The 13,829-nt window shown below is 57.4% G+C and overlaps 1 protein-coding gene across 6 annotated transcripts in view; it reads right to left on the bottom strand.

The window, feature by feature from the left end:
* LOC144321156 (uncharacterized) overlaps positions 1-11,743 on the bottom strand; it is a 33,741-nt gene extending 21,998 nt beyond the window's left edge. The window contains exons 1-7 of one of the 6 annotated variants that reach the window (XR_013386895.1): positions 11,609-11,743; positions 8,870-8,946; positions 8,069-8,626; positions 7,881-7,922; positions 6,081-6,194; positions 1,635-1,788; positions 1,364-1,542 (exon numbers count right to left, since the gene is read on the bottom strand). Coding sequence is in view for 1 of the 6 variants with exons in the window: in XM_077910626.1 (XP_077766752.1) it covers positions 1,364-1,542; positions 1,635-1,685 (230 nt within the window). In the remaining 5 variants the exon portion in view is untranslated. Of the gene's footprint in view, positions 1-1,363; positions 1,543-1,634; positions 1,789-6,080; positions 6,195-7,880; positions 8,627-8,842; positions 8,947-11,608 lie in introns of all 6 variants that reach the window. The other 5 variants (XM_077910626.1, XR_013386897.1, XR_013386896.1 and 2 more) reach the window with 5 other exon arrangements.
* Between the last annotated feature and the right edge of the window lie 2,086 nt (positions 11,744-13,829).

The raw sequence follows: 13,829 nt of genomic DNA, 5'->3' as shown, positions 1-13,829 counted from the left end.
GAAGGGCAGGGCTGCGGAAGACCTGTCTCTGAAACTTTGGTCTGATGAAAGGGCATCATGAAAGCTGAGTTAGAAAGCCAGGGCCGGGCAGGGGAGCGTGGGGATCTTCGGCACCTGGGGGTGGGGGGCCCTGCTCTGGCATGGAGCTCTGTGCATCGCCGGCCCTCTCACAGACCCCACGTGTGGGTGCCCAGGGGGACGCTGGCATCTGGCCCAAGGACTCCGCTGGGACCTACCCGAGGCCCCATGAACGTCTGAGGGCCTGAGTTAGCCTCACCAGGCCACTCTCCATCTCCCACCTGGACCACCCTGGGGGTCTAACTGCCCTCACTTTTCACCCCAGCGGCTACCCCGGGAGCATCCAATGGGAGGCACACAAGGCACACGCGAGCCCAGCCTCCTGCGCTGCTGGTGCTAACATCCCCTGACCCCTTCATGGGACTCGGCTCCTGCGACCCTAAAAAGGCCAAGTGCCCTCGGCTGAGCATCCTTTCTTCCGATCCACCTTGCTGCCACATGGGCCCTGTCACTGCGTGGGATCCCCCAGAGAACCCCGCTAGACCCCTCTGGGCCTTAAGGCAAAGCTGGTCTTAGGCACCCCAAGAGAGGCCCAGCCCTGAGCCCCCATGGCTCTGTCCATGCGTCTCGAATACGTGAAGCACAGATAAACAAATGACTCGTTCTGGAGCAAATTGTGTGGCTACGATCCTCCGCTTTCTTCTTCTCTACCATTACTGATTTTATTTAAACAGACACAAACAATCCCGTCTCGTTGCAATTTCAGGGGTGAGAAGGGGCCAAGAGAGGAACTCACTCAAAAACCACTCTGTGGATTAAAGAGCATTATCAAAGCCTCGCGTGTGGGAACTCAGCATTGTCACGAGGGCTGACACAGCATGGCTTTCAGGGAGGAAGGTTTTCTATGGACAGACCAGCTCCTCTGTTTCCACGTCTCCACGCTGGCCCTCTGGCCAGGCCTCAGAGACCAGAGAAGGCAAACGCACCGTTCTGTATGTCACTCACGTGCTTAGCAAATTCATTGAGGCCCTCCTGTGTGTACTGTGTGCCTGGCCCGAGCTGGTTCTCGAGGGCTCGGGGCCAGAGTTGTGGACATCCCTCACTTACCGTGCCTTGGCCACAGAATGCCACTGCCCAGGGCGGGCCCCACGCAGGCTGGCTCCAAGCGGCCACGATCCTGGCTCCAGGCAGCTTGCAGACAGACCCCCAGGCCGCAGGGTTGGTGGAGAAGAGGATTCTCTCCTGGTGGCGGCCCCCTCCCCAGGTTAAACGTGTGCATTCTTGAATAGAGAGTGTGAGCTGAAGCTAATGAAATTCCAGTGTCTCAGGAAATCAAGAAACTCACCCCAAAGCAGGAAGAAGTGAAGAGGCACAGGGCTGGGCATGAGATGCCAGGTGACCATCAGCAAGGAAGGCTGGGTGGTGCAGGGCGGCGCTCCTCTGGGGGCTTCTTTCTGCCTCTTCCATCCGGTTCTTCAGCCGACCCAGCCAGGTCACGGCCAGTGTGCCGAGGACAGGGCTGACCTGCAGGAGAGGCAGGAAATTAGAATTCCCACCGGGCCAGCACTGCAGAAGAGCTACGCACACACAAGGAAAGACACAGAGCCCAGTCTCACCTGCAGCGCGGTTTTCGGTGGAAGGTGGTTCGTGGAGATGAGCAGTGACATGAAGAGGTGAAGGAGAAGCAACGGGCCCAGGTGGCAGCCCCCAAACCAGCCGTGGGGCCTGGGGACAGGCTGTGGCTAACACCCAGTGGACGAGACAAGAAAACTGGGGTGGTGGGCGGGGGGGGGCAGAATAGAAGTCTGGTCATTCCAACCCTCCCTTTGCCCGCCTACCCCCCCCCCAAGGGAGGAGGCATCTGATGGTTGGAGGAGGTGGCATGCCAGCAGGGACCTGTCCCAGGGCACTGGGGACTGGTTCTTGGGCCGCATAGGGCTTGAAGGGGCTCCTTAGGCCGGGGAAGGGGTAGTTGGGACCAATAAGAGACCAAGAGACAAGCAGGCAGAAGGTGGACGAGGAAGCGGACAGGGCCAGGTAGCCACAGGTGTGGGCTCAGCAAGGAAAACCAACCTGCTAGGCAGAGGGCTGGACAGCTGAGGCCCAGAGGGTCCCGAGCCCCGTGATTGGGGCACAGAGAAGGGCCAAGTGGTTCAGGCCAGGCGACAGACAGACTGTGGCAAGCAGAGCTCCAGGTGGGTCAAGCTGGCCACCAGACAGAGCGGAACAGGTAGGCAACCAGGCAGAGGCAAGAGCCTGCAGAGCTCCCTGGAGGTTCCCAGCCAACGCCTGGGCTGCACAGGGGCTAGATTTAGCCCCAGGGGCAGGAAGGCATCACGGAGGGAGGTCCAACTCGCAGACCCCAACTCAAGAGGGAGACCCAAGTGGCCGGAGCCGGAGGGGCACACACACCGCAGCTGTCCCCGTGCTCCCACCTCAGTCCTGAGCTGCAGGCGGGGGTCAGGGCAGCCATCAGCACTCAGCTACGGGACGGGGGTGGGAGGCAGAGAGGGCAGGAGGGGGGCACAGCCCTGGAGCTGGGCAGGTTCAAGTGTCCTCCAGGGCTTAAAGGTCGCAGGGGGCCAACTGGCCCCAGACAGGCCGACCAGGGCCTACCCCTCACACCCTTCTGCCGGCCTTCTCCAGAGCCGGAGGCCACTGCTCCAGCGCCTGAGGCAGCCCGAGGCCGGCCTCAGCAGAAGCAACCCCCCGGCCGGCCCTCCTGGGGAGGCAGAGACCATCAAGGGATGCGCTAAGGGAAGCGGGGCCAAGCCGGGGCCGGACCAGGGGTTTCGCTCAGTAAGGATCAACTGTTGGATGACGGGATGGACGCCTGAGTGAATGAAGGGGCAGGACCAGCAAAGCCCAGCAGAAATGGGGCTGGGGGTGGGGCGATGCCCACTCCCCCTCAGTGAAATGAAATCCACCCTCCACCCGTTTGCCTAAAACTCCTCGGTTCCCAAAGACTCCCATCTAGCATCACAGGTATGGCGGTTCCTTCATTGACTCACCTGTCCAAACAGACATCCCACATACTCTTACTGAACCCCACTTTTGTGCCAGGCTGAGGCTGGGGCACCCAGAGGAGGCATGGGCTGGCCTAGGGCACCCCCAGAGGACCGGATCAGGAAACAGTGATGAAGGGAGGAGAGGAAGAAGGGAGTGGAGAACAGAGGTGGGCAGTAAAAGCAGAAAAACAGAAACGCAGAATTGTGGGATGGGGGCATCTCCTGGCCTCTCGCATTCTCTGCTCTCCCACCTGGTGAAGCCACATTTTAGAACTCTAGGGCCTCCGGGATCCCTTTAATGCAGGATGTTGAGACCTGCGGGTTCTGGGGACCCGGGGGCTCACACAGGAAGCCAGACTGGACTCCTGGGCTGGAAGGGTGGGGTGCAGGGGGTCCTGTGTGCACGGGCAGCAGAGTGGTGTCCTTCCCGGGCATAGACGGCAGACACAAGAGGGCAAGTGAAAACTTTGGGCCACCCCTACACTCAAGGGAGCAATTAGCTCAGACCCCTCTGCTGGTGGACTCAGAAAATCTTAAGAGACCTGACTGCCTAGTTTCCAGAAATCCAACAGGAGCAGAGTTGGGGGAGAGGAGTTTTGTCAATGCCAGGCACTCAGGTGCCAGCAGAGTACAAAACCCCCCAAGATCCTGACCCACCAATGCCTTCCACACCCTTCCCAGGTTCTCAGATGCTGGTGTATTAAGGACTCAGGGGCTTGTATTGTAATTACTGCTACGTATTCGAGAAAAGGCCCGTGGTTAACTTCTTCCTATTCAAATTAAGTCCTCTCATTTAGAAACACCAGGAACGGCTCTATTTTATTACTCTCCAATAACCGCAGAGCGGGGGATGTTTTGGAGGGATCTCCATTTTCAGAGGTGCTCATCCTCACCCGGTGCCCTCATCCAGGCAACATCTGGATCACCCAGACATCCTTCGACAGTTAAGGCGCCTAGTTGGGTTTGCGGATTTTAAAAGCGCAAGCTAATTCCGGTCCATGATGCCCGAGACCTTTAGCCAACAGAGAACTCCGAGGGTCTCCTCCCCTTGCTCCCATCACCCCACTTCTCCCTTAGTTTTCCATTTGGCTGAAGGTCTGGCTAGAGTCTGAGGATTCACTGGGAGTGATCTAATCTGGACTGAGTGGCCTTGGGGTGAGAGAAGCCCAGGTCTTGGGACACAAGATGGGTTTCGAGGGGGTGGGGGGATGCCTCCTCTAAAGATGAGGATGGGCTCTGAAGAATTCAAAGATCAGGACAGAGCTTGGGGGCAGGGGGAGGAGGCGTTCCCCTGTGTTGTGGCACAGGACACGCAGGGGCGAGAGAGATTAAGAGGGTCAAAGCAGGGACTATTGGTTCTGATCCCAGATCGGAGTTGTCATGTCCCTTGTGTGCACTTGGCTCACCAAGTGATCCTGACAAACCTCTGGCCCTCTGAATCTCACACTCAGCAGTATGTGGAAGCCAAATGTGAACCACGAACCTTGCTGTCCCATGGGTGGGGGGGGGGGCCTCTGGGGCCCCCAGACTCATCTATTTCTTGACCAGGATGGGACCTTCCGTGGGTGTTGGCCTTGGGATAATCCCATGGGTTCTACACATAATGTTAAGTTTTAATGATCGGGGGAGTCCTGAAACAGGTCAGGTGCATGCTCCGGTAGTGAATGTGCACCCCCATTCCCAGGCTTTTTGGGAGAATGAGTCCAGGAGGCATGAAGCTCCCGGACCACGGGGACAACTGTGTCGAACAAAGGAACTTTCTGCCAAGCAGCCCTATCTGCGGCCCGCTTCCCAAAGCAGCCTTCAACTTTCAACCCTGCTCAATGGACCCCACGCTGGGACAGAGGCAAAGACTTAAATGAAGAGCAAATGAAACCCGGGCTCCAGCACCAGAATTAGAAGTGTGGCCTAAGCACCAGTCGCCCCTGGTCGCCCCTGCCTGCGGACGCCAGTTCACCTCATTATGATAATCAGTGTGTTTTTCCTTCACAGACAAAGAAGGGCTCCTTATGAGACGAATATTGGAATCCAGCAGCTACCTCATTAACGTCTGCAGCCTCTTCCTTGACAAGGCCCAAGATTAGCCCTGTGTTCATTAAGGGGAAAGGGCGGAAAGTGGAATAAAACTGAAAACCACAGCTGGCGGGGGAGGGGGAGGGCGCTTTCTGTTGGCCATTCATTCGCTGAAAGGCTGCGTGTACCTTCAGGACTTAATCACCAGTGAGGGGGGCTGGGGAGGGTTTAGCCAGGATGCAGGAGGTAAAGAGGTTAAACTTGATAGAAGGAGTTAAAAACCCAAAATGGGGCAATTTGATTTGAAAGCTTCCTGGGATTTGTCACTGGGATAATCAATTTAACATCTTTTTCCTGTTTACTTTCTTTCAGCCCGACCCAAGAGAAAACCTTTCTCTGGTTGGGTTTTTCGTAGATTTTAATATTCTCTAAGGCTCCCTTCTCCACCTTTTGGTGCCTCTAGTGTCTTTTCTTAGTGGTCTTTTTTTTTTTTTTTTCTTTCTCTGTTGCTCCCCTCCCCCCACGCCCACATCTTTCTTCCCTCTTTGGTTCTCCCCGTGGGAACTTAACCTGTAGGAAAAGCTGATGGGGACTCCGATTTTCTCACGAACACTTTATTGACCTTATTTCAAGTCCCTCAGGTAGTGTCTGGTTCTTACCTGCAACACATCCCACCTGAACTGCCAGGTAAAGATCAGTAACCCTATTCCATAACTGAGAAAAGAGTGGCTTGGCAAAACTGACTAACCCCAAGGCCTCAACACCAGGTGATTTAGCCAGGCCTCAAACCTGGCAAGATGGTAAGAAGTAGACTCCCAGAGAGAAGAGCTGTGGATGCTCCAGCGCCTGGGAGAAACTAAGAATGAGGGAAGCCAGGAGTAGGTGATTCTATGAAGCATCCGGGGAGCAGGGGTCAACAGGAGGAATCCAGAGCCGAAAGCCATGTGAGGGCAAAGAATGAAAATGTGTCCATGTGTCCTCATGTGTCTGTGTCCATGTGCTGGAAACGTGTCCAGAGTTAAGCTACAGAAAAGTCATTACCTGAGTTAGAGTCGTTCAACGGAGCAGAACAAGTCAGGAAGCAGTGGGTTGAAGAGGAAATTGGAGATGAGGAAGGAAGACAGCAAGTGTAGACAGGCCTTTCGAGAAGCTTGGCTGCGAAAGGAAAGAGACAGACTGTAGTGGCTGGGAAAGGGGGCGGCGGGGCCTGGGAGGCTCCTGGCTGAGGAGAGAGCAAAGTTAGGAATCGAGAGGGAAGAACTAGTGGTGGGAGGAACAGGTCTGAAACAGGACAGACCGGTGCAGAGGACACCTCTTCCTTCGCTACCCAAGAGGTGACAGGGGTGCAAATGTGCCATGGGACCCCAATCGGAAGAGCAGCTTGATGGCCTCTATTCCCCTTGGAGGTGGCAGGCCAGCCCCGGGATCGGGACAGGGAGTTGTGAGGTTCAAATGAATCCATGGTTGCAAAAGGCCTTTGCGGACTGCAAAGGGAGACATAAATGTTCACTATAATTACTCACTGGTAGCAGGACGCTCAATTTTACAGCCCACTCAAATCTCACCGGGGCCTGGATTTTCACTGACCATAAATTATGCGTCCTTACATTAAGGATGTAAAAACCAGTGGTAAAAGCTCCTGCCAGCCCCTGGAAGACAAAAGGTTCCCTCCTAATAGCCTGGATTAACTCAAAGCAGCTCTCCGCCCACTTCATTTGTCACCTTCCAAGTCACCCTTCCACCTTCTATTTGCCACATAATCCAATCAGCCCCTTTCAGATGCCCGGGAGCTATTGTCTCCACCGAGCTGGGCTTCTCTAAAGCGCCAGAGTTGTTTTTGTCTTGTCCGGACAAAACTGGTTGGCTTAAAAGGGGACGAAAGAAAGTGCGGGTCGAATGAGGACCCCAATTAGCTTCCAGGAGACTGTTTTCATCATCTTTGGATCACATACCAGGCCTGGTGTGCTGGGCATATTGTCGGCGTTCCAGAAAATGTTTGTTGAATTAATTCTGCTTTTATTTACTCTGGAATTTATTTATTGAGCGCAAACACACACAGCACCTACTGGGTGCCGTTATTACTGAGGGAGAATAGGCTTGGGCATGTGCACTGCGAGGCGCGATCCCCGGGAGTTAAGTATCTAGCAATTTCCACAGCGATTTACAAAGCACTTTCATAGTGGTTACATCATTTGGTCTTCAAAAGCTCCCTGTGGGGTAAACGGGAGTGCTTGCTTTTTTTTTTTTTTTTTTTAAATCCCCATTTAGCCCATGAAAAGGACTGGGGTTTGGAGAAGTTAAGTGACTTGGTTAAGGTCACACCGTAGTTGAAAGGTGGAACCAGCACAAGGCACCAGCGCCAGGGCCACCCACACCCCCCTGAGACCAGGCTAGACAGCTGGGATTTCAAACAGACTATCCCACTGTCAAATGTCTGATTGGAAATCAAAGGGCTCTTAGTAGAACTCTGGGCCAGGAGGGTACGGTGCAGCCACAAGGGCACTAGGGTCCAACTCTGACCCCTTCTCTTGCCAACAATGCGACCAAACACTTACACTCCTCCAACCTCAGCGCCCCTGCTGTGAATGTGAACGTGTCCCGTGCCACGGGAAGGGCACTTGCTTCTCCTAACATCCTCCTCCCCCTACCCCCGAGCCTTTTAAAATCCCTCAAATCAATGTTGAACCCATTCTCATCTGTAAATGAGGTTGCTTTGTTCGTGTGTACGTACGACATGGAAATAAGATGCCTGTAGAACACAGAAAGTGCTCTGGAAATGACCACATGCACGATTCATGTTCCTACTCAGGTCAGCCCAACGCCCATCTTGGTGACCCCTACCTGCTTGAAGGAGAGCCCCGCGGACAAGGGCTGCCTGGAGCGCTGTGGGAGAATAAACGAGAAGCATGAGACGAGGGTGACAGGGGTGGGAAGGGACTGACCTACGCAACTCTTTCAACAGACATTTGCTGACCACCTCCTCTATGCCCAGCCCTGCCTGAGGCAGTTTTATCTCATTCAATACTCACAACAACCCTGGGAGGCTGCTCTTCTTGTCCCCATTCCCCAGAAAGGACAGGGAGATCTCAGAAGAGGTAGGGATGCCCTTGGCAGTTCGGTAGCATGGCATCGGGGCTCATGCTCATTCCAGAAGCCCACCCTGAGCCTTGGAATTGCCAGTGAGATGCTGGTCAAGCCCTTGGCCCAGGTCCCCCTCCTGAGAAGTTCCCAAAGGGATCCTTCCGTTCAGGCCATCATACAGGCAACCACAGGGTTGTCATGGGAGAACGACTGACAACTGGTTGGGGAGGGAAACACTCCAGGTTGCTGGCACATAAACACAAGCAGAGACTTATAGGAAAGTATTCATAGCATCAAGGCATAAGCATAGCAAAGGTCAAGGGTTAATGACCAATGCCCCCTCACTAGGGCATCGGTTTAAGCATTCAGCCAAGAGGGAGAGCTGGCTGGTCGGTTCTGGTCCTCTTCATCCTTCGTCATCCTCATCCCTGGGGGGGGGGGGGGGTCTCTGCCAGTGGCTGCTTGGTATGCTGGTGCCATCCAGGGGTCAGAGCTCCTACTGTCCTCTGTAATTGATCAAAGGTTAGAGCACCTACTTAAAAACCCAGGTCTAGGTAGTAATTAAAATTTAACTGAATTAATTACAACCAAAACTAATCAGTTAAAATTTAAAATGGTCTTTTAATTGCTAATGGGTCTGGGGGTGGTGCAAGGAGGGTGGCAGGGGTGGGGATTTTGCCCGTCCCGTTGGGTTACACACTGCCACAGAGGGGCTGAGGTACCATCAGGTGGAGGTGAGCAGCAAGCACCTTGGCAGCAGCGTGGCATCGAGAGGTGGTCCTTGAAGACAAGGAGGTGAACGGATGATGTCATCCCTGAAGACACCCTATGGCAGGGGAAGGGGGCCAGATTAGAAACCATCTTGATGACCTCTAATGGTCAGCACAGGAACAGCAGAGAGAGAGAGGGTGGGAGGGAGGGGGCAGTCAGAGGGAGAGGGAGGGAGGGGGGCAGTCAGAGGGAGAGGGAGGGAGGGGGCAGTCAGAGGGAGAGAGAGGGAGGGGACAGTCCTAGCGAGAGGGAGGGAGCAGTGGGAAAGAGGGGGAGAGGGGAGGAGTTAGGAGGGAAGAGGGAGGGAAAGGAAGGAGGAGGAAGGAGGAGGAAGGGGAGGGGGGAGGAGGAAGGAGGGAAGGGGAGAGGAAGGGGAGGGGAAAGGAGGGAGGAGGAAAACGAGAGGGGAGGGGGGAAGAGGAGAAATGGGAGGGGTAGGAAGAAAGAACTGAAAAGGGGAGGAGGGAGAGAAGTGGGAGGGGGTAAGGAAGACTTGATTGACAGGGCACAAGTGTTAGCTGTGTGCGCATGCGCAACCTGAAGCCAGGGCGAGCGGGCCAAGAGCCGTTTGCAAGCACAGACCGCTAGGGGGCGCGCGGCCGGCACCCAGGACTCCGGAGCACAGCCACCTGCGGCGCACGCGCACGCGCACAGCAGAGCCTCCCGCGCCCCCGCAGCGCCCGGCCCGCAGCTGCCAGGGGCACAGCTGGCACCGAATGGGGGGGGGGGGCGCCCAACAGGTCTCAGGCTGGGGGCGGGGGAGGCCCCAGCCCACACCAGCACCTCGCGCAGGGCCGCTATGTTCCCGAAACACCACGCACGCCGTCGCGTGCCAGCATCCACCTGTGGACCTGGAGCAGCGCCCCCAGCACATGCCCGGGGGCCTTCCGCACCCCTAGCCGAGGGGGTCAGCCCGCATCAGAGACACAGGAGGTCATCAAGAAGGCACTCGCCATAGGATCTTTCCAGAACACGATTCCACTTTTAATAAGTAAAAACACCGAAATCTTGGCTCTGACCTTTCGGTAAATCCAATTAAGCGTAAATTAATTAGAATTGTAAAGGCCCAGTTCTCGATACACCGTTTTTCACTCATTCGTGCGGTCTCTGGGACACGTGATACAAAACATATCGCTAAAAAATAATAATAATAATAATATAGAGGCAACCAAAACGAGCAAAAATCCTCCAGAGCACCGTGGACCCCCCACCGCCCCTCCGCGCCATCTCACCTCCCTCCTTGGCCACAGCCAGAATTTCAAGACCTCGCACTACGGCATCTAATTAAGGGTTTTATGACCTCTCCATCCTGCTCCTATGAGCCACACCTTTCCTGAGACCCCCCCCCCCAAAACCCAAACCGACTGAGATGAACTAACGTGCGTGCACGCTCTCCCACGACACCCTAAGTCACGCCGCCAGTGCGGATCGCGGCATCCCTGCCCGGCTGCTCCCCGTGAGCCCCAGGATCTTGAAACACTTCCCCCTCGGGTACACGATTCCAGAATTCTCCAGGAAATCCCGCGCTCGACCCCCTCCAGCAGAAGAACAAAGGCCACCTCCCCTCGCCACCCCGCCCCCCAAAATTCCGCAGTGCCGCCAGCGCCCTCTGGCGGCCGGCGAGAGAACCTTCCAGAAACCTGCCACGTAGCAGCCCGCTCGCGCCCCCCCCTCCCGGAGCTCGCCAGCCCAGAGTGGGGAGGGGGCGGCGTGGGGGGGCTTGACAGGGACAAAGGAAACGGCAAAAGACGACTTGATCAAAAGTCAAAAGCCCGCATCATGTCAGAATCTTCTAGCGACCGTCACGCCATGCAAAGGAGACCCCCGACCCCCGGTTCCCAACTCCCAGCGCCTGGACAGCCCCCAACACGCCCCCTTTTCGGGATTTCTCCCTTCCCTCTAGATCCGCCTCCCCCGCGCCCGGGACGCGGCCTTCCGTGCACCCCGGCCCACCCCCTGCTTCTCTCCTGCCAGTGCCCGAGGACTGACCCTGCGCCCCGCCGCCCTTCTCCACGCACTGGTCCTGGGGGCTCCGGGCAGGTCGGCACTTGGGCGCCATCTCCCCCCACTATCAGAGCGACCGAGGGGCGCGAGCCAGATGCCCGCTGCGGGTTCCCTCCACGCTCCGCCTGCAGCCCGCTGGGCACTGACCCTGGGTGTCTGGATTCGCAACCCCTCGCGGACGGGGACCTGTACCCCTCACGCCTACGGGCCACCCAGGACCTGGCCAGGTATCAGGGGGGCTGTCTACCTGGGAGACGCTCCCTCCTGGGTGCTCCCCCCTCCAACTGGTGGGCCACGCAGAATGCACCCGCCGCCATATCTCCCACCAGCGTGATTCCCAGGGTGGCTTCGTGCACCGAAAATCTGGGGTCTGGACCACTTAGTGGCTGCGGTACACCGGGTCGTGACAGCCATCTGATCGGATTCCTCCCCTTCCCTCCATCGAAGCCCCCACCACTCAGCCTGTACCCGCAGAGCTAAGGGGCTGCACAAGGAAAGGGCCCTGATTCGCCCCCCCGGGAAGATGTGCCTCGAGATTTCCCTGCCTGGCCGAGTTTCATTGCCGACGCTCGGGGGACCAGGCGAGGTGGCCGCCTTCGGGAGGAGGTCCTCGGCGGCTGTCATCGGCGTGTCCAGGAGGACAGAGCCCAACCTCGAAGGGATGTCGTCTTGCATTTGCACATCCTTGCAGGCAAGGATGGCCGACCACTCACCAGGTGGGGAGATTCTCGCGTGGGCGCCCCGGTTCTCCCGAGGAGCTGCGGCCGAGGCCAGCGCGGCCAAGGCGCGCTCCATCTCCGCTCTCCGCCGTCTGCGCTAGGGGCTGGCTGGGTGGGGTTTATATGGAGGCGCAGAAGGGGTGGTCTCTGACGTCAGCGCATTCTGCTGCAATGCGCTCATTTCTCCAAAAGTGATTGGCCGGAAAAATGAGCCCCCCAGATTCTATGACAAATTGCTCTAGCCGCACCCAGATTGCAGCAAAGAAGGGAGGAAAAAAATCTGCCGCAGTGCCCCTCGCCGCCATGACCAACACCCTGCGTTCGCTGGTGCTTTCTCCCCCCCCCCTCCACGAGCCCCACGAGCCCCACGAGCCCCACGAGCCCCACGAGCCCCACTCGCCGAGCGCGGCGATCGGGCTGCACAATTTGCTGGGAGAACCGGACAAGGGGTGGTTTTCCCCAGGCGGGCCGAGGGTAAAGCTGGGGCGCTCCGGGCAGCAGATGCACACCTGACTGTTTCGGAACCTCCACCGGGGGATGCGCCTTAGGAACAGAAAATGATGCTTTCTGCTTATTGCCCCGGAAAATAAAACGCCCCGAGCGAGATAAGCGGTGCCCGAATGTAAGTGGGCGGCTGTCACCCCCTTTTAGCCCACCCGTCCATTTCTGATTGGTTATCTTTGACATGGAACACTCGGCGCAGCATAGCATCTCCGAGTCAGGAAAACCGGGTTTGGGAGTCCCGGGCTTTGCCGCTGACAACCTGTGCACGAGAACCTTGCAACGTCCCTTCCTCTACCAGGGGGTCCGTTTCCTACACGTTAGCAAGGGGGTACCCCCCCCCCAACCGCGGTCCTAATAATAATATAGACATGAGCCGTGTCCCTCTAGGGAAAGTACTTTTCGAGGAGGACTGTGTCCCACGTGGAGATGCAATGGGGTACCCCCCCCAAAAAATGGAGGTGATTTCCCCAACAGAGACACTTTGAAAAGCGCCCCCCCCCCTCCCCGTGCCGCCCCGGGGAAACAGGCAGCGACACATGTTGCGGCAGAGCATAGCTGCACGGCCTCGTGCTCCGGGACTTGGCACATGTTAATCCGTAACAGGTGGCGCCTTCGGCAGCTCTGCCGGGCACTGAGTGGCAAAGCGGGCAGGGCCGTCAATCAAATGTCCTCTCGAAAAGGTCAAAATGCTGTTGAAAGGGACTAAGGATCTATCTTAGGGTGACAGGTGGGTGGCAGCCGGGAGGGCAAGGATGAAGCGCCTAGTGACAGGAGAGGGGTGAGAATGAGTGATGGGTCCCAAAGGGGCAAGGCAGAGGGGCCTGCGGGGACTATCAGGTTAGAACGGCTCCTCCCGCTCTTCCTTTTTTTGGGGGGGAGGGGGTCCCGAAGCAGCTTCAGAGCACACACACACACACACACCCCCCCCAGGCCCAGCGGTCCTACGAGGCGGCTTTCGACAGGGGCAGGAGATTCCTGGGCTGAAAAGAAGGAACCGGGCTATCGGAAAGCCCACGAGGGACGGCTGCAGGGAGCTGCAAGTGGACCACCGGGTCACGAGAGACACCGAGCTCGGGCGGGGGGCTCGTTCAGAGGCGAGCAGGCGTGCAGCCGGGGAGACGACAGAGTGGGCTTTGGGGGGCATGGCGGGGGGCCACCCTAAAGTGTCAGATAATGTGATGGGGGAAGAGAACGCCCACTTTGCAGCCTGGGGAGCACGCAAGGAGCCCCAGAGACTCGAGTCCCCCAGCAGGACTTGCGAGACAGAAAGGCCTGCGCCAGCCGCAGACGTCAAGAAAGCTTCAAAAAATCATGGCTCCGAGCATCCTTGTCAACAGGAGAACGTTTATTAGCCTCAGTATTAATAGCTAGGAAACAGCCGGAGCGGCCCGGGACCAATCAGCGTCCAGGAGCCCCTGTCGTCAGGCCTGCGCAGCCAATCAGACGCAGGCAGGCCCGGTTGCTAGCCTCTCGGGGGCAGAGGCGAGGGGTGCGCATTGTCACGGGGGCTCCAGCTCGCCCTCCACGCGTGGGAGGCCTGCGTGGGCGCCCAGGCGGCCACCAGAGAGCGTCAGTAGCCACGCATTCGGGGCCTCTGGAGGCCGTCATGGAGACAGTGCCTCCTGGCGTCGGCCCCGCAGCCCCAAAAGGACATGAGTTGATGCTCGGGGAGGAGCCCCAGACCTTGGTTGGGTGCCCCCGGGAGGCCCTG

Source organism: Canis aureus, chromosome 9 (assembly GCF_053574225.1).
Source record: "Canis aureus isolate CA01 chromosome 9, VMU_Caureus_v.1.0, whole genome shotgun sequence".
Classification (NCBI taxonomy): domain Eukaryota; kingdom Metazoa; phylum Chordata; class Mammalia; order Carnivora; family Canidae; genus Canis; species Canis aureus.
This window is presented reverse-complemented; position numbering and strand designations above follow the sequence as displayed.